Raw genomic sequence first — 26,847 nt, 5'->3', positions numbered from 1 at the left:
TTCCTTATGGAATATTGACCTGCCTTCTCCAATCAGTAAGATCATGACTGAACTTCTACATCACCTGTACTTTCCTGCCCTATCAGCCCCCATATCCCATTATGCCTCTACAGTCCAAAAGTCTATTGATCTCAATGGCGAGTATACTGATTAACTTAGTATCTACAGCTTTCTGCAATAGAATATTCCAAAGATTCACAATCCCCAGAGTGAAAGATTTATTCTCTTTGGTCTTTAAATGGTCAATGCCTTATCCTGAAACAATCTCCCCAGCTCAAGACTTCTGAGCCATGAAAAGCAACCTCTCAGTACGTGCCCCGTCAAGTCTAACTATTTTATCCAATCTCATCAGAGATCCTCCTATTCTTTTAAAATCCAGAGAACATAGAAACCATTTATTCTTGATCTCTCTTCATAAGCAAGCCTTCTCAACTGCAGAATTAATCTAGCAAACGGTTATTGCCCCTGTAAGGCAGATGCGTCCTCTCTTGGGTAATATGCACTGTACTCTGTGTGTGGGGTCTCCAGTACTTCGTGAAGGTTAACAACTTTTATTGTTGGTGTGAGTAAACGTGAATTATGATTTAGCAGGGCATATCAGTGTTTTTGCTGTTTAAGATTTTATATTTTGTTCTTTAGCAGTTTGTCTTTGCTATCATTTTCTGATCTCACTGAGAAGAACTACTTTCAGCACCGGATTCAGATTATGGAAGAATTGGCGCAAAAGCTGGAACAATACAAGGTAACTGAAATAAAATATTGATTTAATGACTTCATCGTTTAAATTTTCCCCGCCATTAACAGCTTAGTCTCATCCTCCAAGGGATCTACATTCACTTCAGCTATCCTGTTTTCTTATTCATTCACAGGATGTGGGCATTGCTGGCTAGGCCAGTATTTATTAGCTGTCCCTAATTGTTAAGAGTCATTCACATTGCTGTGGGTCTGGAGTCCCATGTAGGCCAGACCGCGTAAGGATGGCAAATTTCCCTCTCTAAAGGACCTAGTGAATCAAACGGATGTTTCCCGACAGTCAGCAATGTTAGACTCTTAATTTCAGGTATTTTTGATTGAATTCAAATTCCACCATCTGTTATAGCAGGATTCCAGCCCAGATCCCCAGGACGTTACCTGGCTGCCTGAATTAATAGTCCAGTGATAATACCCACTAAACTATTGCTTCCGCTTACTTTTTATATACTTATAGAAGCTTTTGCTATCAGGTTTTATATTTTGCACTTGTTTTCTTTCCTATTTCACCTTTGTTCTTTTTATCATGTTTTAAGTAACCCTTTGTTGATATTTAGAAGTTTCCCAAACCCCCAGGCTACCACTTGCCTTTGCAGTATGGTCTGCCTTATTTTTTGTCTTTAAATTATCTTTAATTCCTTGCCGAGCCATATATGACTTTTCCCTTCTTACAATCTTTCTTCATTTCTGAAATGTGTTTTGTTTGGATGTAGTTGAGTATCTCCTTAAACATCTGTCACTGCTCTTCAACTATTCTACATTTTAGTCTTCCTGCCTAATCCTCCAGGACCATATCTGTCCTTATGCCTGTGTAATTATCTTTGTTGAATGCCAATTTCTCATCCTCCACTGAATCACTCTTCCCATGATGCCAGCATACTTCTCTTTACTGGGTTTCATCTGATTAGTAATAACTTTGTAAAATAATATGTAGGGAAAGATTTTTGTATGATTCTTTTCACTTCCATCAGACATATTCCCAACCAGTAGAGCCTGTTATTTGCAGATGTTCGTACAACGTCTTCCATTATTTTAGAACAATAGAAAAGAAAAACTGAAGCAATACTAAACTTATTACTCTCATCAGTTGTGCGGATAAATTGCTGTTCAGACAGAGCCTGCATGTATTTGTAAAGTGTGAGTTAAGTTCAGTGAACTTAGTTTAAAATTTGATGAGGTAATAAACTTGGTAGAAAAGGATATACTTGTAGATTTCTGGAAGGCATTTGGCACAGTTTCGCGTAGTGACTTAACAAAAATTAGAATAAATGAAGTTGGATGTAACCCTGGAGGTTTTGATTAGGACTTGGAAAACAAAGCTTATGAGTAACTGATGTATACTCCAGATGATAAGATAATAATGATATTCACCAGAGATCTGTACTCGGGCCTTTTCACTACCTTTTCTTCACTCAGTCCTTTATAATTAGTTGGTATATCTAGGTTTGCTGATGACACTAAACGACATGGATGAAAGCAGCAAGTTGCAAATCAAACTGGCAGTTAGAATTTACAAATGTATGAAGTCATTTGCGTGGAAGATGAATTAAAGTATATTCTACATAACCAAAAAACAACTAGATGCTATAGATGAGCAGAGAGATCTAAATACAGAAAGCTTGGAGATAGGTACAAAATATCATTTAAAAAGGCTATTGAAATGGTGACTGTTATCTCAAGAGGACTAGACAGCAAAAATGTGGAAGTTCTGTTAAAGCTGTGCAGAGGTCTGGTTTGACACCGTCTGGACTTTAGCATTTAGTTCTGGTCACTGCATCTCTGGAAAGAAACACAGCACAGATTCACCTGAATGTTACTAGGGAAAAGAGGGTTAACTGATGAGAATGGGTTGCATAAATGAGGCTAATGTTTTTTTTGAATATAGAAAGTTAAAGATTGTTGTTAACTGATGTGTTGGAAGATAAATAAAGTTGTCAATGAGGTAGGAATATCCAACAGTATTTCTTCTCCCCTTACCTGTTCATCTGACTCTTCCCCCACCCTCCCACTCAAGATAAAACGGGCTGGTGATCAAATGAAAACTGAGATTGATACATTTTTAAGAGTGTGAAGTATTAGTGTGTGGAAGGAATCAAAATGATAAAATGTATATAAATCATAATCTCATTCAATGGCAGTCTCAAGGGTGTGGACAACCTACGCCTACTCCCCTGTTCTCAAATTTGGTGCAATTCCATTTGGCAGTTTGAAGTTTTTCTGAGGACTTTTAATTTTATTCCTTTTAAGACAAAACTGTCTTAAGAAATGAATCATGGAGTCGTACAGCATGGAAGCAGATCCTTCAGTCCAACTCGTCCCTCCCGACCAGATATTCTAAATTAACTTAGTCCCATTTGTCAGCATTTGACCTATATCCCTCTAATCCCTTCCTATTCATATACCCATCCAGATGCCTTTTAAATGTTGTGATTGTACCAGCCACCACCACTTCCTCTGGTGGCTCATTCCATGCATGCACCACCCACTGCACAAAAATGTTGCCCCTTACATCCCTTTTATATGTCTTCCCTCTCACCTTAAATCTATGCCCTGTTTTAGTTTTGGACTCCCCTATCCTGGAGAAAAGACCTTGTCTATTCACCCTATCCATGCCCCTCCAAGACTTTATAAACCTCTATCAGGTCACCCCTCAGCCTCCGATGCTCCAGGGAAAATAGCCCCAGCCTATTCAGCCTCTCCCTATAGTGCAAACCATCCAGCCCCGACAACATCCTTGTAAATCTTTTCTGCACCCTTTCAAGTTTAACATCTTTTCTAAACCAGGGAGACCAGAACTGAACACAGTATTCCAAAAGTGACCTAATCAATATTCTGGACTGCCACAACATGATATCCCAACTTCTATCCTCAATGCACTGGCTAATAAAAGCATACCAAATACCACCTTCACTACCCTGTCTACCTGTGACTCCATTTGTGTTTGAAATTTAATTAAAGGGTGAAGACAATATTGTATATAGCTGTTTGAAATGTTTTATATTGACAGTTTTATTTTGTTTTTGTCTTACTTTCAGGAAGAAATCAAAATCCTTCAGCTGCAGTTAGAGGAGAAATGCAAACAGGAGGTGGCCACCTCTTTGATGCACAAGGAGGCATTGCAGAAAGTTGAAAGAGAACTTTCACAGAGATACTTTGCAGACAGGGAAGAGCAGAAGACAAAGCACAGCCTAGAATTAACCCAGTTACAAGATCGACTCTCGGAGGAGCATCTTAAAGGTATACAACCTTCAAAAACTATAGCTTACTCACGTACATGGAATCTAGTCGATTGCACAAAATCCACTTTTTGAGTCCACGAGCATTATATGCCAGAATCTCACTGGGCATCATTTAAAAGAATTTGAACTAACGTACGTGAGGTTGATAGCAGTGCCTACAAGCTGGTTTAATGAAACAAAGAACTGCAGATGCTTGAAATCTGAAACAAAAACAGAAATTGCTGAAGAAACTCAGCAGATCTAGCAGCATCTGTGTAGAGAAAACATAGTTAATGTTTTGGGCCCAGTGGTCTTTCTTCAGAACTGCTAGTAGCTAGGCAAAGGCGACGTATATGCTGAAGACTGTGGTTGTGGGGTGCAAGTAAGTGAATAGTTAAAGACGGAGCCCAGAGAGAGAGAACAACAGTTAGACAGACAAGGGGATGGATGCTAATATGCCAGGGAGAAAGAAAAGCTGATAAAGGGGACCCATAAATGGATGAAAATGGTTTGGCAGTGCTGAAAGTAGCCCATGTCACGACGTGGCCAGGGTGTGGAGATGGGTAAAAGACATAGAAGAAAGTGTCCAGGTTTCATAAAGTTATGCTGACTCTACTTGATTAGATTATGATTTTTACAAATATTCTGCTCTTTCTTCCTTTATAATTTATTCCAAAATTTCAACAATAGATGCCAGGCTAATTGGCCTAAATTTACCTGCTTTTTGCCTCCATCCCTTCTTGAATAAGGGTATCACTTTAGCAATTTTCCAGCTTTAATTGTTTAGCAACTTCTCCGAAATCCAGCAATTTTTGAAAAATTACAACCAATGCATCTGCTATCTCTGTAGTTACCTCTTTTAGGTCCTAGGATGCCACCCAGCTGGGCCAGGGGACTTGCCTGCCTTAAACCCTATTAGTTTGTGTAATACTTCTTTTTAGTTCCTCCTTTGCTGGATTCTGAATTTATCCAGGTCTTTGGGACTATCGGTGACTTTTGTCTCCTTAAATGCTTTTTCTTTCAACTTAATACTTTCCTTAACTTTCTTGGTAAACCGTGGTTGGTTTATTCCTCTCTTGGAATTTTCCTCCTTACTGGGACATATTTTTGCTGGAGTATTAATGAGTATTTTTATGTCGAATGTCATTTCTCTAATCTATCCATGCAATCACTTTAGCAAACTTTCATTTAAAATCCTGTTCTGTTCCACTCAGCCAGATATCACTTCAAATTTTTCACTAAAATACCTTTCCTGCTTTCCTCCATTAACCTGTGCACTGAATGACTTCTTGTCCGTTGAACCTTTAGCTCAGGTCTCCTCTTTCCTCCATAGCTCACTGCCATATTTTCCTGTCTAAAGCTCTCTCTCTATATAAACTCTGCTTCCTATATTTATGGCTACCCACCCCCCTTGATTTTGTCATATTGCATTACTTCCCTACTCCTATCATTACTATCATGGATAATTCTTTGCTGGTTTCACTGTCTACCTACTCCACTCTCAACCCCTCTTCTGTGTCCATCCTTGGAAACAGCTTTCTATCAAGTCACTTCCCACTAAATGTAAAATTGAAAATATTTAACCTATAGTTCTTCATAACATGTCTACAGCTACTGGTTTGCTAAATCTCGTCCTTTACTGCCTTTAATGCCCTCATCCCCACTTGAACTCATACGTATAAAATAGGTGCCGGAGTAGGCCATTTGGCCCTTTTGAGCCTGCACCACCATTCAATATGATCGTGGCTGATCATGCAATCTTAGTGTCCCATTCCCACTTTCTCTCCATAGCCTGATCCCTTCAGCCACAAGGGCCACATCCAGCTTCCACTTGAACATATCTAATGAACTGGCCCCACAGATTCATAACTCTCTGAGCGAAGAAATTCTTCCTCATCTCAGACCTTGAATGGCTTGCTCCTTATTCTGAGACTGTGACTCCCAGTTCTGGACTTACCCAACATCGGGCACGTTCTTCCCACATCTAGCCTGTCCAGTCTCATCAGGATTTTATATGTTTCTATATGATCCCCCGTCATTCTTCTAAATTCCAGCAAGTACAAGTCCAGTCTTTCTTCATATGTTAGTCCTGCCATCCTGAGAATCAGCCTGGCAAACTTTTGCTGGATTCCCTTAATAGCAAGGATGTCTTTCCTCAGATTAAGAGACCAAAACTGCACACAATACTCAAGGTGTGGCCTCACCAAGGCCCTGTATAAGTGCAGCAACATATCCTTTCTCCGATACTCAAATCTTCTTGCTATGAAGGCCAGCAGGCCATTAGCTTTCCACACTGTCCGCTGCACCTGCATGCCAACCTTCAGTAACTGTTCCACCATAACACCCAGGTCTCATTGCATCTCATGCCATCTCTCACCCTCTAATTGTTCTCTTGTTATACCCTTCATTTCTTCGCCTTTAGGTCCAAGAGAACGCAGTACAAATGTATTTCAACCATCCTTTACGATATTGTCTAGTCTATTTAAAACATTGTTGGACTATTCTCTTGTAGTTAAAATTAATAATTGTTCAAAGATCATCCAAGATTGCAAAGATGATCCCTACCTTTACTCCTGCTATCATCTTAAACCACCCTGGTTAGTCTCCACTTTCAACTCCAGGAAGAAATGCAAAGAGCTCACATAAAGATTAAGACCATCCATTCTGCTGCCATTGCCATATCCTTTCCTTTCCTTAGCCCATCAGGGCAGACTCTGCTTCTGTTGTCCTAGCCCTAAACTTACCTTCTGTTGATTCTATCTCATACTGTCCAGCACTGTTTTTGAGCTCTTCTTGTTCATGATAAACAGCTCCTGCTTCCTTGATCCTATTCAAGTCAAACTATGGACCACTTAGTGTCCTCCCTCAGCGCCAAATTATCTTATACTGTTAATGTTTCACTTTTCTCGTACTATTTTCCACGCATAGTGCTGTCGTCATCTCTCTCAAAAAAAGCACCTACTCTCGAGCCCCTGTGCAATCAAAAATTACTGCTTGTTTCCTGACTTCTGAAGCCTTTGAACACATTACTTTCCAGATCTGTGCACCACTGTCCCTGAATTCCATGGCTGTTTTCCTTCAATCAAATTTTCAATCTAGCACAGTACTGGAATGGCTTTTGTCGAAACCACAATTGACATTCTGTTGTAACTGACAGTAAGCCTTGCTCACAAATGTATTGCCGTGATGTTGACAGAGAATCCAGCATTTGTTAGACATGTGGTCGAATGATTTATCTCCTTAATCTCTGAAATGTAAGGAAAGAGAATGAAGATGAACAGCAAAGAAGGGAATGCAGTGAATTAGAATCAAATTTGATTTTAACAGAAAAATCTCTAGGGACATCTTCCCACCTGTGGGAAGGAGATGCCATAGTTTGAGTAGGTTTCCTTTCTGAACCTCTGTTGAGTATAAATTATTATCAGCAGATACTTTATGGCTGAAAATACCAGTCCTGAATGGTGTTGGTGAGATTCATTGCTTGAGTACACTAATTGCACTCATAATGATGGGTGCATAAATTCTCCCAATTTTTAAAATTTGAGAAGTACTGTCTTCCTTGTGTTTGTGCATTGTAGGGAGCCATGAGCTCTTGTAAATGGTGCAGAGGAGGTTCATGAGATTAATTCCTTCATTACCCAGATAACTTTCAAGAGCTGGGTCTGTGTAAGTGTAGCCTTGGGATGATTTGATCAAAATTTAGTAGAAATTATTTTGTGTTGTGAGCCAATTTCACATGGAAAAATGAAGGAACAGCAGGGCTCCCACTTAAGAACACTTTTGCGATATTAGTAGGCCCATGGAAAAATTGCTGACCTGTGAAGTGTTTGCTGATTTACTATACGTCATCAAGCAACTGGACTTTTTGTTCAGCTGGGGGAAGAGCACCTGGTAAAGGAAGTAGGTTCCCTGTAATATAAAGTTTGGATACTGTTGGAGGGGGAGTGACCGTTCAGCGGGAAGCAGCAGTTGCCAGATTGGTGGCACTGTGATTCTTGGGCACTGCAGGCAAGGGTAAAGGTAAAGAGGATCTTAGCGATAGGAGACTCGACAGTTAGAGGGTCAGGCAGGAGATTCTACGGCGGCAAACGGGAATCCAGGATGGTGTGTTGTATTCTGGGTGCCAGAGTCCAGGATGTCTTGAAGCAACTGCAGAACATTCTCAAGGGGGAGGGTGAGCAGCCAGAAGTCATTGTGTATGTTGGCACAAATGACATAGGTAGAAATAGGGATGAGGTCCTGCAGAGTGATTATAGAGAACTAGGAAAAATGTTAAAAACCAGGTCCTCGACAATGCTAATCTCTGGATTACTTCCAGTGCCATGTGCTAGTGAGGGTATGAACAGGAGGATATAGCAAATGAATGTGTGGTTAAAGAATTGCTGAAGGGGGCAGGGATTCAGATTCTTAGAGTATTGGGATCTTTTCTGGGGCAGAGGTGACTTGTTCAAGACGGAGGGGTTACACCTGAATTGGAGGGGGACCAATATCCTGGTGGGCAGATTTGCTAGCGCTACAAGGGAGGGTTTAAACTAGATTAGCAGGGGGAACAGGATCCTTAACTGCAGGGAGGTAAGTACGAGGCTGGAAGGAGATACAGTAATCAGAAATAGCAAGTTGAAGAGACAGGTCAGGCTGGAACTGGACAGGGAGTGAGGAAGGCCTCTTGGATTAAATTTCATTTATTTCAATGCAAGTAGGCTGACCGGTAAGGCCAATGAGCTCAGGGCATGGATAGATATGAGGGGCTAGGATATTGTAGCCGTCACAGAAACGTGGCTGAGGGAGGGACAGGACTGGGAGCTTAATGTGCCAGGGTACAGGTGCTTTAGGCAGGACAGAGGTGGAGGGAAGAGGGGAGGGGGAGTTGCATTTTTGATTAAGGGGTGTATCACAGCAGTAGTCAGAGATGAGATAACTGAGCGATCATGCAGTGAGCCTTTGTGGGTGGAGCTAAGAAATAAGAGGATGGTGACATAATTGGGATTGTACTTTCGGCCCCCAAATAGTCAACGGGAATTAGAGGAGCAAATATGCAGGGATGACTGGGGAGACTTGCAGAAGCAATAGAGTTGCCATAGTGTGGGGGATTTTAATTTTCCTAACATAGACTTGGGACTGCCACAGTGTTAAGGGCTTAGATGGGGTGGAATTTGTTAAGTGTGTTCAGGAAAGTTTCCTTAAGTAGTATGTAGAGGGCCCTATTCAGAAATGGGCAAAACTGGCCCCACCCTTGGGAAATAGGACAGGATAGGTGACTAAGGTAACAGTGGGAGAGCACTTTGCGACCAGTGACCATAGTTCTATTAATTTTAAAATAGTTATGGAGAAGGACAAAACTGGCTCACAGGTTCAAGTTCTAAATTGGGGCAAGGTGAATTTTGATGGAATTAGACAGGAGCTTGCAGGGGTTGATTAGAGTAGTTTGTTTGCAGGCAAAGGGATTTCCAGCAAATGGGAGGCCTTTAAAAGTGTGATAGCTCGAGTTCGAGGTCTTTATGTTCCTGTCAGGGTGAAGGACAAGGTTGGCAGGCGTAGGGATCGCTGGATGACAAAAGATATTGAGCCTTTGACCAGAAAAATGGAGGAGGCATGGCTCAGGTACAGGCAGCTGTGATCAAGAGAATCCCTGGAGGTATATAGGGGATACAGGAGTTTACTGAAGATGGAAATCGGGAAGGCGAAAAGGGGGCATGAGGTAGCTTTGGCTGAGAAGATTAGGGTGAATTCAAAGAGATTCTTTAAGTATATTAAAGGAGAATAGGATCCCTCAAGGACCAAAGTGGACTTGTATGTGTGGAACTGCAAGAGATGGGTAAGGTCCTCAATGAATATTTCTCCTATGTGTTCACTGCGGAGAAAGACATGAAAACTTGGCAACTTGGGCAAGTTAGTGGTGATATCTTGGGGGACAGTCCATATCAGAGTAGAGGAGGTGTTGGAGGTATTAGAATGTATGAAGGTGGGTAAATGTCCTGGTCCCAGCCGGATATATCCAAGAACCCTGCAAGAGGCTAGAAAAGAAATTGCGGGAACCCTGGCTGATATTTTTGCATCATCGTTAGCCACGGGTGAGGTCCCAGAAGGCTGGAGGGTAGTGAATGTTGTGCCCTTATTCAAGAAGGACTGCAAAGAAAATCCTGGAATCTATAGACCAGTAAGCCTAACATCTGTGGTAGGTAAGTTACTTGAGAAGATTCTGAGGAATGAGATATACATGCATTTGGAAAGACATGGTTTGCGTAGGAGTAGTCAGCATGGCTTTGTGCATGGGAGATCATGCCTCACACATTTGTTACAGTTCTTTGATGAAGTGGCCAGGAAGGTGGTTGAGGGCAGCGCGGTTGACGTAATCTGTAGGGATTTCAGTAAGGCCTTTGATAGGATTCCACACGGTAGGTTCCTCTGGAAGGTTAGATTGCGTGGAATCCAAGGAGAGCTAGCAAATTGGATATTCAATTGGCTTGATAGTAGGAAGCAGTGGGTAATATGCTTGTCAGACTGGAGGCCTGTGATTAGTGGTGTGCCTCAGGGTTTGGTGCTGGGCCCATTGCTGTTTGTTGTCTGTATCAACGATTTAGATGAGAATGTACAAAGCATGATTAGTAAGTTTGTAGATGACGCTAAAATAGGCACTATTGTGCACAATAAGGAACGTTAAGAATAATTACAGGAGGATCTAGATCAGCTGGGGGACTGGGCTGTGAAACAGCAAATAGAGTTTAATATAGATAAGTTTGAGATGTTGTGTTTTGGAAAGTCAAATCCAGGTAGGAATTTCATGATGAATGGTAGGGCCTTGGGGTGTGTAGTGGAACAGAGGGACCTTGTAGTTCAGGTTCACAGATCTCTGAAAGTGGAGTCACAGATAGACAGGGCTGTGAAGAAGGCTTTTTCACACACTGTCCTATACTCAATGCCCTGATTGATGGGGAAGTTGGGAAATCATGTTGGAGTTGTACAGGACGTTGGTGAGGCCGCACTTGGAGTATTGTGAGATAACAAGGTCTAGAGCTGGATGAACACAGCAGGCCAAACAGCATCAGAGGAGCAGGAAGGCTGACGTTTCGGGCCTAGACCCTTCTTCAGAAATGGGGGAGGGGATGGGGGTTCTGAAATAAATAGGGAGAGAGGGGGAGATGGATAGAAGATGGATGGAGGAGAAGATAGGTGGGGAGGAGAAGATAGGTGGAGAGGAGACAGACCGGTCAAAGAGGCGGGGATGGAGCCAGTAAAAGTGAGTGTAGGTAGGGAGGAGATAGGTCAGTTCAAGGGGACAGGATGAGGTTAGTAGGTAGGAGATGGTGGTGGGGCCTGATGTGGGAGGAAGGACAGGTTAGGGAGGCGGGGACGAGCTGGGCTGGTTTTGGGATGCAGTAGGGGGAGGGGAGATTTTGAAGCTTGTGAAGTCCACATTGATACCATCGGGCTGCAGGGTTGCCAAGCGGAATATGAGTTACTGTTCCTGCAACCTTCGTTGTGGCACTGCAGGAGGCCCAGGATGGACGTGTCGTCTGCGGAATGGGAGGGGGAGTTGAAATGGTTCACGACTGGGAGGTGTAGTTGTTTAGTGCGAACCGAGCGTAGGTGTTCTGCAAAGCGGTCCCCATGCCTCCGCTTGGTTTCCCTGATGTAGAGGAGGCCACAACGAGTATTGTGTTGAGTTTTGGTCACCTTGCTATAGGAAAGATGTTATTAAACTGGAAAGAATACAGAAGAAATTTACAAGGATGTTGCCAGGATGCAAGGGACTAAGTTATAGTGAGAGGTTGGACAAGCTAGGACTTTTTCTTTAGAGCGCAGGAGACTGAGGAGGGAATCTTAGAGAAGTGCATATAATTATGAGAGACATGGATAGGGTGAATGCACTCAGTCTTTTTCCCAGGGTTGGGGAATCAAGGACTAGAGAGCATCAGTTTAAGATAAGAGGGGAAAGAATAAATGGGATCTGAGAGGCAACTTTTTTTACATAGAAGGTCGTTTTCATATGGAATGAGCTGCCAGCAGAAGTGGCTAAGGCGGGTACATTAACAACATTTAAAAGGCATTTGGTCAAATACTTGGATAGGAAAGATTTAGAAGGATATGGGCCAAGTGCAGGGAAATGGGGTTAGTGTGGATGAACATTTTGGTCGGCATGGACCAGTTTGGGCAGAAGGGCCTGACTTTGTGCTGTCGGACTCTATGACTCTAGGTCAGACTTGCTTATTGTCTAAATGATTTGGGGAGGACTTTCCAGATGTTATTCTCTTTGACGTAGGTATTTTTTAACTGTTCCCAAGTGACAGGTTGCACTTGAACCGGAGGAGGTCCAACATCCTCACAGGGAGATTTGCTAGTGTTACCTGGAAGGGTTTAAACTAGTTTAGCAGGGGAATGGAACTCTGAATAAGAGAGGGGCCATCCAGAAGGCAGGGGAAAATACATAAACCATCAAGAACAAGTTTACTATTCAGGATAGCTGGGGGCACAGTAAAGGGAGGAATGGCCCTTCTGATAAAGGACGACATAAGAACAGTGCTGAGAGAGGATATTCTTAAGGGGTCGTCAAATGAGGCCATATGGTTAGAACTTAGAAACAAGAAGGGATGGTCACTCTGTTGGGACTGTATTATAGACCCCCAAATAACCAGCAGGTGCTAGAGGAGCTGATGTGTAGAGAGATTGCAGATACCAGTAAGAATAACAGAGTAGTATTGGTTGGAGATTTTAATTTCCCCTGTGTTGACTGGGCCATCCAGAGTGTAAAAGGCCCGGACGGGGTGGAATTTGTCAAATGTGTCTCAGAAAGTTTCCTAAATCATTATGTAGAGACTCTACTCGGGAGGGTGCAACACTGGACCTCCTCTTAGGAAACGAGGTTGGGCATGTAATTGAAGTGTCAGTCGGAGAGCACTTTGGGTCCAGTGACCATAACTCTCTGAGTTTTAACATGGTTATGGAAAAAGATAAGACAGGTCCACAGGTTAAGGTGCTAACCTGGAGCAGGGCCAATTTTGGTGCCATTGGGCAGGATCTAGCAGAGGTTGATTGGGTGAGTCTGTTTGAAGGAAAAGGAACAACTGGCAAATGGGAGGCTTTTAAAAGTGTGATATCAAGAGTCCAGGGACAGTGTGTCCCTGGTAGGGTGAAGGGAAAAGCTGGCAGGTTTAGGAATCCCTGGCTGACAAGGGATATTGAGGCTCTGGGTTTAAGCTATCGGGCTCAAGTGAATCCCTGGATGAGTATAAAAAGTGTAGAAGCACACTTAAAAGGGAAATCAAAAGTGCAAAAAGAGGGTATGAGATTGATCTGGCAGATAACGTTAATTAAGATAATCCCAAGAGGTTTTATAGCTATATTGAGAGTAAAAGGGTGGCTAGGGAGAGAATAGGTCCCCTTAAAGATTCAGCATGGCCATCTATGTGTGGAGCTACAAGAGATGGGGGAAATTTTTGATGAAATTTTCTCCTCAGGCCTGAGTTATAGGCAGAGGTTGGCCAGGTTAGGACTTTATTCCTTGGATTGTAGGAGAATGAGGGGTCACCGTATTGAGGTGTATTCAATCATGAGGGGCATTGATAGGATGAATGCATCTAGGTTTTTTCCCAAGGATGGGGAATTGAAAACTAGAGGGCATAGGTTTAAGGTGAGAGGGGATAGATTTAAGGAGGACCTGAGGGGCAACTTCTTCATGTAAAGAGTAGTGCATAAATTGAATGGGCTGTTGGTGAAAGTGGTTGAGGCAGATACAATAGCAACATTTAAAAAACATTTGGATAAGTACATGGATGAAAAGGGCTTAGAGGAATATGAACCAAATCCAGACGACTGGAGCTAGCAGAGTGGGCACCATGGTCAGCGTTGACCAGTTTGGGCCGAAGGGCCTGTTTACATGCTGTGTTACTCTATGACTCTACGATTACAGAACTCCAAGTGGGCTACGAGTGTCTGCTATTAATTATGAAAACTACTTCTACTTATTGGGTGTATTTAACATAACAAAAGATGAAATGCTTCAGAGAAACATTACAAAACAAAATTTTGCATTAGTCACATAAGCAGATTTTTGGGTAGATGGTCAGAAGCTTGGTTGAAAAGAGAAGTTTATAGGACATTTGGTTGTATGGGACAGGCTAGAGACACCAGTTCGTAATTTTCCAGTCAACCTTTTGTATATTTGTACCTGTAAGTGAGCATGACAATTGGTTCAATTGGTTGCTAAATGAAACTTCTGCATGCTTAATGGTGATTGCATCCTTTGAATAATCACAGTATGATATGTGTATCCTTGGGAGAAAGTTATTATTTTATTTACCCATTTGTTTGTTTGCCTGACTGTCATTCTCTCTCTCTGAGCTCCATCTCCATCTCCATCTACTTCTCCCTCCTCCGCACCCCATTTTCAGCATGTATGCCGACCTTTTCTGTGCTACAATCAGTTCTGAAGAAGGGCCACTGAACACAAAACATTAACTCTGCTTCCTCTCCACAAATGCTGCCACACTGTCTAGGTTTTTCCAGCAATTTCAGTTGTGTTTCTCATTTTCAGCATTGTGTTGTTACATGTTGCAAGTTCAGTCATGTAGCACCTGCACGACTCTGTAGCACATGTTCTGCTGTTGAAAGTCATTCTTGGACTATTCTCAATTTGGACATAGCTGCCATAATAGGATTTGAACTCCTGAGCACTGATTTTCTCCTTCAAACCATAGAATCCTACAGCGTGGGAGCAGTCTGCACTGACCCTTCGAAGAACATCTTGCCAGACCCACCCACCCACCCTCTCCCCGTAACACCCCATTTTCTATGGCTTAGACATCCCTGGACGATCTGGACAATTTAGCATGGCCAGTCCACGTACCCTGCACACCTTTGCACTTTGGGAGGAAACTGGAGCACCTGGGGGCAGAAGCAGGGAGAACATGCAAACCCAAGGCTGGAATTGAACCTGGATCCCTGGCGCTGTGAGGCAACAGTGCTAACTACTGAGCCACTGTGCTGCTGCTCCTTAGGGACCAGAATTATGGCACTTCATTCCTTGCTGTTAACATCAGAACTGACCCATTGACTGTCTTGATTTGTTTAATCTGTTCTTTCTCTATCCTTCTCATTGCTTCTGTCACAACATTGGGACTTTGAACTTGTTTGTACCCTTTTGCTTTCCATTTCACTTTTAATAAGCCAAGCTGAAGATTATTGCTTTTTACACTGCTGCCAATCAGGATTCATCTTCAAGTAGCATTAATGCTGATAATCTCACTTGGAATTTTAGTTGCACCTGCCATGTACTACAAGCACTTAGGCTTCCTTTAGATGGAGAGTATTTCCATTGGTTATGCATATAGATCGTGTACAGTGGATTTTTAAAGCCTGCATGGTTTTCATTGCTACTACAACTGAGTTGAAGTGTATTGACTAATAAAACTTGCTTCAAAGTTGTGCAGTTATATGCTTATTGTTGTCACCCACTTTCTTGGGGAAGTGGGAAACTCTTTCATAAGCTAGTCAAATGAAGTGATTATTTGTTCTAATAAATTCAGAGAAAACAAGAATTATGTTTCTTTCTCTTAAGGAACAACTATTTAAGTGCATGTAATTTATTTTGTAGAGATTACTCAGTTACGACTCCAGTGTGCACAACAGACTGCCCGAGAAGTAGAGATGGAAGTGAAAGAGTATGTCCGAAAGTTGGAGGAAATGGAGATGGACAAATTAGCTGCAGTGGACTCTGAAAGAAAGAAAATTGCTTGTCTGCAGGAAGAAATTGAATATCTGAAGAGAGATCATGCCATTGTAACAATGGAGCTTACCAAGCAGCTCAAGCAAATTAACCAGGTCAATTTTGGTTTCCATTCTTTATTTATTTCTCTTTATTTTAAGTAAAGGTGTAGTTTATTTCTGAGAAGTTCAAATTACGCATGCGTTTCAGTTATGCAGATATTCCATCAAGGAAAATAACCTTGAAAACTTTTGCATCTTATCCTTCTGTCTCTCGGATCTCCAGATTTGGTCAGCTTGAATAACACCACCGGGTTGTACCAGGTAATATTTTTCGTGCACCGACCTTATCTTGAGGTAAGTTTTCAATTATTTGCCTGGGAAGGCAGCAGTGAAATCCAAACACCAAGCAAGACACTTAAAACATAAAAATAATTTATTAAGTGTAAGTATAATAACTGAAAGCATGAAATCCATTCAAGAGGTTGTTGGGATTGATCTAAAGTTTGCTTGTGAAGAATTAGCTTATTTTAAAGATTGATAAGACCCTAAATAAAAAGTTATTTCCACATTGCTATAAAAATAGTGCAGAAGAGGCAATATAAACTAAATGGTACAATTTGAAAGAGGATAAACACATGAGGATTTTAATGGGTGAATTATTGAAGGTAATAGAGTAAGATTGTTGAGAAATAAAAGTAGAAAATGTTGGAACTACTGAGCAGATCAAGCAGCATATAGGAGGAACAGAGTTAACTTTTCAAGTTATGTTCTTTCATCAGAACTGAGAAAAGTTAGAAATCCAGTAGCTGGGTGAAACAAAGGGAGGGGAAGTTTAAAAACTCCAAAGAGAAGATCTGTGTGAGGGCATGGGCAGAAGACAATAAATGAGCTGCCAAAGGGCTAAACAGTAGAATAATCAATATCTGTCATCCAAATTAAAGATGAGAAAATCACAGAACCAAAACCTGCAAACAAAAGAAGAGGGAATGGGGGAAGCACACAGATATTTTGGTCCGAAATTGTTGGATTCATCGTTGAGCTCAGAAGGATGTGAAGTTCTTCATCAAACAATGAGGGGCTCTTCCTTGAGCTAGTATTGAGCTTCACAGGAGTAGACCAAGAATAGAGATGGCAGCATGACAGCAACCACCTGAGACTTGGAGTCACATTTGCAGACAATCTGAGATGTTTTGCAGAGTTGTCAATCTAATTTGGTCTCCCAATGTAAAGGAGATCACATTGTGAGCATTGATTGTTGTTATGATCAAGGCTGGTGGAATGCGCTGTCACTCTAGTCCCACTACTTCACAGGCCACAAGGTAAAGGAAAATACTTTTCCCATTTTCCAAAGTGGCCAATTTAAATACTATATCTGTATCAGGGTTTAAAGAACAAGATCAATCAATCAGGCTTATTAGTGAACACAATTATGTATTTACTATTAAACCGATACTTATTCAATGAAGAGACAATGATTGGTTAATATTCACAAGTCAGTAATATATAATTATGATGGGTTATTCTTGAAGACAAAAATATAAAGTGTTAGAGGTCCCAAAGTTTGATGTTCTGGCAAGTGGCAAAGATTCCTAGGGATAAACAATCTTGAGATGTTTCTTTAATTGCTGTTTTAGAAGGACAAAATCGCTTCAGCCTGAACTCACCAAGATGGCTTTCTTTTCGGAAGTATCAGTTGGGTAGAGTGTTCTGAGTAAACCTTCCTTGATTTCAGCTTGTTCTTAACAGGCGTCCCTCCACATTTAAAAAAAATCCTCTCCAAACTATAGGTTAAAATCTTAGGGAGGCTGGCTATGGTGGAAGGAGGGAAACTGTTCTCATTGGTGTAAGGGGCCTGAGGACTGCAAGTAGCTGGAATCTGAATGTACTGCCTGAGAGTGTAGTGGAGGCGGATTTAATAGTGGCTTTCAAAAGGAAGTTGGATAAGCATCTGGAGAGAATTTCAGGGCCACTGAGATCAGGTAATGAAAATACCTGAATTTCTGTTTTGGAGAGCCTGCACAGACTTGACAGGCTAAATGGTGACCTCCTGTGTTGTGCCTATTTTGTGGTTCGCATTAATGGTTTTACAGCTGTTTGTTAAGGCTGCGCATATTTGTTTCAATGACCAACCTTGCAAATGGGGACTTAATTTGGTATTTTCCTGTTGTGATTATTTTCAGGACAAAGCCCTGTTACTGGAAAAAGCTAGCCATAAACTTGAGGCCAGCAGAGAAGAACTTGAGGCCAAAATGCAGGAATGTGCAATGGAGAAAGAACGTGCATTGAAGATTTTAAGAGAGGAGCTACAAGCCAGCACTGAACAGAAAATATCAGCTTTACGCAAGGAGCTCAACAATGAATTTGAAGAAGAAAGGCGAGCAATGGGGGAGGAATTTAACCAGAGGAATGCAGAAATGAATCGGGCTCAAGAAGAACAGTGTGCCACAATCTCTGAACTTGATATACAGCTAAAGGAAGAAAAAAAACATCTGCAGCAAATTCAGGACGGTCTTACGAATGAACAGTTACCAGAAATTGTGGCAATACGCCAGAAAATCCAAGTGCAGTTTGATGCTGAACTTACCACGGCAAAGTCTCTGATGGCAGAGGAGTTTGAGAAATTCCAAGTCAATGTGCAGGCGCAATCAACTGTGAAACACCTAGAAGTACAGAACAGGTTAGTAATACGTAGACATGGCTTGGGAATGAAATATTGCCATGTATTGGAACAATTTTCCGGGATTTGGTACAAGTAATGCAAACAGAATAATAGCTATCTGGGGAGAAAAAGAGTTTTTGTTTTTGTGGATACTTTAATCCAATTCTTTCTGAACTCAAAATTCCCTACCTTTCAGTGCACTAATCCCTAATTTACCTTTGTCACCTGAGAAAATAAAATGAATGTATAAAATGATCCACAGCAGATTGTACAGAATACTCTTCTGAGTTGGATTCAGGATGCATTGTCAGTTCAGTGAATAATATGAAGCATGAAATATGCAATGAAAATAACCCATTTGTTCCCTCAAACCATCTATTCAGGATGCCATGTAAAAATGTATATTGGTTCTGTCTTCATCCTCACCAGTTTCTTCCTCTTATGCATAAATAAGGGCAGTAGACGTTTATGGTACAGAGAAATGAAATGTCTCCATGGCCACTGTGGTAATTAAGAGCATCATTGAAATTTCAAAGCATTATTCTGTTGGTTGTTCTTGAGACATTATGGAATATTTTTTTCTTGTTGCACACTGATATTCTGTTCCCAAGCCTGATTCTCTTTTTCCACTAGTTGCTTTTGCACCCAATGACCTGTGAATGATCTGAAAATGACCTGTGTTTCCGGGGGCCCGACATGATTGAGCCCATTGCCCTTTGCAAAATATCATCTGCACTTTGAAAAATAAAATCAGTCATAGGCAAGCCAGTCTATTCCTTCAGCAGATGATATAGAATCTTACTCACCTGGGGTTCTACGCAAGTCATTTACTGCCCAGAGGAATGTTTCTGTATGGCCCTTATTTCTTTTTCTCTTTTTCTATTTGTTCTTTTTCTTTTGCCATTGCCTTCTCTCCATCTGACCTCCAGAAGGTAATTCCAGCAGAAGTAAAAGTCTCAATATCACTTGTGAGTCTAAAATCATCTTTATTGAGATTCTGTGTTTCTTGGCAGAACTGTGTGGCGATGGAATTAAAAATTGAAACTCATTTAAATTATTGAAATGAATGCTTCACATCTTAATATTCTATGCATTAATTTTAGTTTTTATTTCCTTATAAACTTTTTAGGTTCATGGAAGATCACAAACAGATGATGGACAATTTTATGTCTGAACAGGAGACCCTTCTCCAGGAGCTGAAGAAAAGGCATGTGGAGGAGCTAGAAAGCCAAAGCAAACATCTGATATCATGCCATCAGAATCAATTAGCGGATTTGAAAATTAAGTTGCACACCAAGCATCAAGCTGAAATGGAGGCTGTGGAGAAAGAGAAGTTGGCTACTTTGGATGCCTTGAAATTGAAGCACTCGGCAGATCTGGAAGATGCAACATGTAAATACCAGACAGAGATTCAGAGATTGCAGGAGGCAGTGAAAACCTCTGAGGCAAATTTACAGACAATGAAGAGAGAGTATGCAGAGAAACTAGCTGGGGAAGTAAATCAGCTGAAAACTGACCATGAGGCTGAACTGAGTGATGCACAGGAGACAATCCGAAAGGAACTAGCTGCCATTCACCTGGAAAAAATGAGAGACATGGCAACAGAGCTCGAGGAGATCCACAAGGTTGCCAGATTTAGTTACAGTTGTGTTATGTTGGTTCCAGACCAGACAGAAAAGTGTGTTACCAAATTGTTCTGTATTCCAATTGTTAACTTATAATAAATATTTAGCCTCACTTAGAATGGAGAAAATTTTAGTAAACAATGCGTAATTTTCCTCTGTTTAATGTATACCTAGAAATAATGGATAAGAAAATATGTTAAAATAAGCCAGATGTGTGGAGGCCTAAGTTATTTCAGTTTGATCCTGTTCTTCCTTGAAAGCAAATATTAAATCCACATTTTCTTTCTCAAGTTTTCCAGTTAGATATTTCTGTCCCTAATTGTCATGGAATCACAGAAATCTATAACATTGAAGGAAGCTGTTCAGCCTGTCATGCCTGTGCAGGTTTTCATTCAAACATAGCTTTATATCCTGACAACAACTTACATTTATATAAAAGCAGAACATTTAGGAAATACTTAGCGGTTCTGCCAGCAACTTTGTAGAGAGAAGCAGAGATACTGTTTTAGGTCATGATCTTTCCAAGTGAAGCAACAAAAATTGGGATTGCTCGAGGACAGATGTAGATCAGCCTGAACCTGATTGATGTGAGTGCGGGGAGATTGAGAGAGCGGAGAAGCCATGAAAGATAACAATTTTAAAAACAAGATGTTTTATGACCATTTTTTGTCCATAGCCCTACGCATTCTTCATGATCTGTATCTATCCAATTGTTTTGGAGTTATGTGCGATCAACTTTTGCTGGTAGTATTCCAGGTCCTGACAATTCAGCAATTTTGTTTTCACAATTTTAAGTGGAAGCTGCTAATCTAATTCTGTACTGCAACTTTTCCTTCTTTTGATTCCTAAGGTCTCAAAATTTGTAATGCAACCATTGACTTAAAAAAAAAGACAAAAAGTATTTTTGTTTTATAAGAAAGAGACTGAATCAACTTTTGACTTTTGCTCACTTATTGGTGTATTTTGCAGGAAGATTTGGAGGCAGCTCTAGGCAACCAGAGGGCTTTACTGGAACAGGAGCATCAGAAGCGCCTTGATGTAATTCGAGATGAGGTACTTCACCTTGAAGATCAGCATCAGCAGGCACTCAAGGAGCTTCAAATGCTGCAGTCTACAGAGGCTGAGAAACAGAAAAAGGAGTATGCACGGAAGCTTAGTGAAGAGCTAACAAAGATTGAGATGCAAAATCAAAAAGAACAGGTTTGTGCTGCTTCAGGTTCTACAGGAACTGAACTTTCAACCACCGTTTTGGATCAAAGGATCCATCAATGTGAAAAGGGCAATCTAATCCATGATATTCCTGCTTCAGCAATATAGTGGGACTGGGAAAATTAATCAGCTATTTTTGACTGAAGAATGGCTGTTAGAGATTGAATCCAAAATTGAAATTCTGTTCTACTACCAGGTAGTTGGTGAGGTTAGAACTGGAGACAATTTTGAGGCACTTTGATACATTTAGTTACAAAGTAACATCTTTATAAGCATGCACCTTTGAACGCAGCAGCCACCATTTTAACCCATACCTATTTTTACATGAACTGTAGTGAATCCTCAGTTAATGCCCAATATCTGCATACAGTTAAAATAGCAACATTCATTGTCAGCAGTGGGCCGTTCACAATTGGGCATTTTCTCACTATCTAGTAATTTAATACTATAACTGTAGCCCATGATGTAAAGCCGCAAGTATTTCGTGAATGTTCTGCTTTTATTTGCAGCATTTGAATCTCCTTGACTGCCTACTGATGCTAATGTACGTGAACTGGATACTGCCCACTTGCTGGAGTCCTTGTGTGCATTTACCATAGCTACTGTATGGCAAACTCAAATGAAAGCCAATTATAAATCATGATATAGTTAATATACAGTAAATGTTCTGTATGGCAGGCAGTTCTGTGTATCTTAGTTTGCTTGGGAAGAGTGCCTTTAAAATTGCTTTTATTGGTAACAAAAATGTATGGCTTAATTCTGTGAACATTGAAAGGTCTAAGACAATACTGAGTGGGTGGTGGACATTTTTGAATTCAGATAAACAGTGTTATATAGGTTGCAGGAATGTTTGATAAAGAGATTATAAAATAAACTGGACTAATTTGATTTATTCAATGAACTGACTGTTCAAATGATGACTCATCATGAGTGCACAGAATCAAACTTTGAAGTTATTTTTCATCACAACTAGAAAGAGTTGGATGTAATAAATTTAAAGTAGCACAGAAGCAGGGAAAGGCAGAAAAAGTACAAAAGGGAAGGTTGCATCCCAAGCCAGTACAGTTACATTGCTGACCATCCAAATGGCATCAGTATACTTATCAACAGCAAATTGATGGAAGGCATTGTTGACATTAGTATCAAGTGTTACCTACTTGGAAGGAGAAGGGCAGAAGATGCATAGGTTCATCCCTACCTCCAAGCCACACAATAACCTAACTTGAAAGTATATCACCATTCCTCCATTGCAGGGTCAAAAACCCAGAACTCCGTACTTAAAAGTACTGTTGAGAGAATTTTCACCACGCAGACTGTAGTGATTCAGGAAAACAGCTTATTATCACCTTCTTGGGAATTTTAGGGTTGAGAAATAAATACTGGCCTGGGTATTAATTATTTTTTGAAAGAATTGTTATGCTGATTTTCGCTGTAGGTTTAGTTATTAAATGCCATTTGTCTGAAACTGGCCTGTATGAAAAATACTATCCTGAATAGATGTTTGACAGGCTATAATGCCTTACTTCTGAATTTTATGTCATGTGGCTAAAGATAATGTTTTGGAATTAACCCATGGAAGTGCAATTCAACTCGATAATAATACCTTCAAATAAGTAGCATCAAATTTCTGCATTATTTACAAACAAAGATAATTATTTTAAAATATGTCTTGACCATGATATCTTTGAATGAACTTAAATATTTGTCCGTGTAATTCTGAGATTTAGTTTTACTGCCTCATCAGTTCAGCGACCTACTGTACTCATTGCTTGTAATTTCGATTGCTAGGTTCATACAGCCAAGTCAGAAGCAGAAAAGGTGCGACAGACGCTGCAGTCCCAATTTGAAATTGAGAAATCACAGCAACTACAGCAGTTCCAGGAGGAGTTTGAGCTTCTCAAGAACCAGTCTGAGCTCTTACTTACTCAAGAAATTAAGCAGCTCAAGGTAATATTCACAAGAAATTGCAGGTTGTTTAACAAAGGAAGAGAATAAGGGGACAGGTGCAGGTAAACTGGTTTTTTTTTGTATTATATGTTGAATAATTTTTTTCCCCTCAACTTGTCTTTTTCTATTATATACAACCTAGATCTGAGAATGCACAGCAGTAGTGCATGCAAGACTATAGGGTATGAATGCACATCTTGCTCTCTAGATTTGTGACTATCTCTATTTCTTTGCGGAAGCTGAAGCAATGAGGCAGAGATTTAAATGTTAAGGTATTAGTTATCCTAGTTGAAAATGAGCTGCCAGTTAAAAAAGCAGTGTGCTTAAAAGTCTAATGAGGCATTGTACATATGGATCCAAAGCACTGCCATTTGGTGTTTATTGTCAATCTCAGCTAAGTGAAGGTGCTAAGAACTCAGCACCCACCAGCAGCCTGGGTAACAGCTGCAAGCGCCTGTGTCTTAACTATTTGGGTTCTGAAAACAACCTGGTACCTTTATCATATAACTAATAAAATAGAAAATGCTGGAGATGGTCAATAAGTCAGGCAGCATCTGTGAAGAGAAAAAGCATCGGAGCAGCATTAATTCTTTATTTCTTTATTTCTACAAATGTTGATTGACTTGCTATGTTGAGCTTTTTCTGGTTTAATCTCATATTTCCAGTTTCTGTATTCTGCCTTTGTTGGAGTTGTGCAGAAACTGTTGGTTTTTGCTTGTACAGATCTACATAATGTCAATGATAAAGAGATGAATAAGTTTATAAATATTAAGAAGCTGGTGTTGAAGGGGCTGCTACACATGTATAGAGAGACAAAGGACTGGTGCTAAAGGAAGGTGTTTGGATAGGAAGAATAAAGCTTTTGAACATGCCAGGTTGGGTTCTTTCAGCCCGGAATTCACAGAAATGCGCAGCGCAGACTCCTTTGGGGAACGTTCCTGGAGCTAAGTGGAGCCAGGGCAAGACAAGACCTACAGAACTAGCTGCTTTATGGTAAGTTTAAACATCCAGTTTGAATGGATGAGTCTTTAAGTGGGTACAAGATTGGTGAATGAGGTGGTTAGGTGGATCTCTGGATAATTGGTGAGATGAGTAAATGGGTAGAGGTTAGGATTGTTATAGGTTGGTAGTGGTTGGTAGCAGTTGGGGCAGTCCAGTCAAATTTATTCAGGGTGTTAGGTCAGGCCAGGAGGGCAGTCAGAAAGAGTAGTCAGGTTGGGTGGTCAGCAGGAGACAGGGAGTCGGGGATGGTCAGTTTTGTAGTTGTACAGATGTTGGACTGCGTTTTAGATTCATCTAATTTTCATGGGTAACTATCCAGGTAAGTACTGTGGAACTGTCTAAACTTTTCAACTGTAGTTCTTCCTTGTGAAGCATCCTGGGGACTAGAGTAATTGCTCAACAGAAATTGGAACTCCCTAGGCAATTCCCACGTATTCAGCACATCAGGAATTCCAGAGGATTGCATTGTCTATCTTCAGTTGTACTTCCAGTCCTGAATAATGTGGAGTCTAAAAGGTTTGATTTGATTTGATTTATTGTAGTCACGTGTGCCTAAGTACAGCAAAAAGCTTTGTTTTCCGAGCAGTACAGGCAGATTGTAGCAAACGAGGGCATACAGATCACAGTCGCTTAGACAGAATGAGGCATACAAGATTACGGCTGCATTTGGCCTTGTGTGTTTTCCGATTTTCTATTGAAGCGAACAAAGTAAAACTAGTATTAACTAAACATTATGTAGTGGGCACCTGAGCAATAAATTAAAGAAATTGGGTTTTCCCAATTAACAACTTAACTGAAAACCCATGCGTTGAATATAGATTGAGCCACATTCTCTGCAAAATTGTAGTCTTGTGATTAAAGTAGAGCATTAACAAAATCTCATCTCCCTGTGTCACCAAGGTGGATCTTCCACTGGACCTTTAAACAAAGTCCACTTCACTCAGTCCTTTGAACATAATCAAGTGGATTTTCAGTTGCAAGATACCTTCTGGTCTTTAAGTGTTCACAATCCTTGTTTCCTCAAACGGGGGTTCTGCTGTCACCATCCTCTGTTTTAGGGTTAACTATAGTACAATCTATTTCTTCTACCTGCATGGCATCACCTATATTGTGTCTTCTCAAAAACTCTTGGTTTGTCTGGCCTGTAAGCAACAAATTCAGCCGTCTTTTTTTTTTGTTTAGGTGTTAAGAAACTGCATTGAGTGTAGGAGTTGGGAGGTCATGTTGTGGTTGTACAGGACATTGGTTAGGCCACTTTTGGAATACTGCATGCAATTCTGGTCTCCCTGCTATGGGAAGGATGTTGTGAAACCTAAAAGAGTTCAGAAAAGGTTTATAAGGATGTTGCCAGAGTTGGAGGGTTTGAGCTGTAGGGAGAGGCTGAATAGGATGGGCCTATTTTCCATGAAGCATTGGACGCTGAGGGGTGACATTATAAAGGTTTATACAATCATGAGGGGCATCGATAGGGTGAATAGACAAGGTCTTTAAACCAACTGAGATCTTTCCCCAGGGTAGTGGAGTCGAAAATTAGAGGGCATAGGTTTAAGGTGAGAAGGGAAAGATTTAAACTGGACCTAAGGGGCAACTTCTCATGCAAAGGGTGGTGCATGTATGGAATAAGCTGCCAGAGGAAGTGGTGGAGACTAATACAATTAAAACATTTAAAAGACCTTTTGATGAGTACATGAATAGGAAGGGTTTAGAGGGATATGGGTCAAACACTGGCAAATGGGACTAGATTAATTTAGGATATCTGATCGGCATGGGCGAGTTGGACCAAAAGTTCTGTTTCCATGCTGTATAGTTGTATGACTATGACTCTAAATGTATCATTTTTTTGATAAGCTTCAACATGGGCTCCTTTCCCCTGGCCAATGGGTTATAGGGGCTTGACTCTGGGCAGCTTTCGTGTGAGGCCACATGACACTTTTCATTATTCAATTTTACCATGAATTAGAGGAGATAGTTTAAAACATAACTGTCTGAGAACATACAGCAGTGTTAACACTTGGTAATTGAGCCTATATATTCCATAACAAAGTATTTTTTATAACAAACTAACACCAGAAATACACATACCTGTATTACATATAAGCTAAAAAGGAAGTTTCTACTGGATGCAACACCTCAACTTTGTATAGAAATAGCTTAGAACAGAATTATGTGCAGTGCAAGTGGATTTGAAAATTCTGCAGTCTTCAGTGTATGCAAAATGTGATGATCAGAGAATGTTCCAGATACTATCTTGGACTGTCAGGTGCAGCAATTCAAAATCATAGTGGAAAGGAATTCATTTTCACTTCCCATTGTGTAAAAACAATCACTGCTCAATAAGTTGCAAGTGTTTATCTTTCCCTTAATGGTCTGACTTCATGGTACTTGATTGAATCTCTATGACTTGACCTTCTGTTCTCTATTTCTATTTGCATCCTCAGTTGTAAATGGTGTTTTTCAGTTACCAATTATTGATTTCGCTTTGATTTCTTTTTGTTGTGATGTTAATCAATGGGCTGAATTTTAACTTTCAGACTCACTTGCAGTAGTAGAAGATGGTGGCACACTGCGAATTGAAAAGTTTCCAAAATGTATTTTTGACTTTGTAATTAAGACTTTGCACTTGGCAGCTGGCATCTAGGTTTTCTGACCAGTTAAGGTGGGTAGACATGATGACAGCCAGCTGCAAGTTTTTTAATGCCTTTATTTAAAGGAAAGTGGAGTCGCAAGTAGACAG

The 26,847-nt window shown here is 40.7% G+C and overlaps 1 protein-coding gene across 2 annotated transcripts in view; it reads left to right on the top strand.

Annotated features, from left to right (window-relative positions):
- Positions 1-643: 643 nt before the first annotated feature.
- The window catches only part of pcnt (pericentrin), a 193,198-nt gene continuing 166,994 nt past the window's right edge, over positions 644-26,847 (top strand). Inside the window, exons 1-7 of one of the 2 annotated variants that reach the window (XM_048598706.1) lie at positions 644-742; positions 3,786-3,987; positions 15,559-15,785; positions 17,852-18,348; positions 19,460-19,955; positions 20,925-21,008; positions 22,953-23,111. In XM_048598706.1, the coding sequence (XP_048454663.1) occupies positions 707-742; positions 3,786-3,987; positions 15,559-15,785; positions 17,852-18,348; positions 19,460-19,955; positions 20,925-21,008; positions 22,953-23,111 (1,701 nt within the window). In that variant the 5' untranslated portion in view covers positions 644-706. Of the gene's footprint in view, positions 743-3,785; positions 3,988-15,558; positions 15,786-17,851; positions 18,349-19,459; positions 19,956-20,924; positions 21,156-22,952; positions 23,112-26,847 lie in introns of both variants that reach the window. The other variant, XM_048598705.1, reaches the window with a different exon arrangement.

This window comes from Rhincodon typus, chromosome 7, assembly GCF_021869965.1.
Source record: "Rhincodon typus isolate 14 chromosome 7, sRhiTyp1.1, whole genome shotgun sequence".
In the NCBI taxonomy this organism is placed as follows: domain Eukaryota; kingdom Metazoa; phylum Chordata; class Chondrichthyes; order Orectolobiformes; family Rhincodontidae; genus Rhincodon; species Rhincodon typus.
Note: the sequence above shows the minus strand (reverse complement) of the source record. Positions and strands in the feature narration are given on the sequence as shown.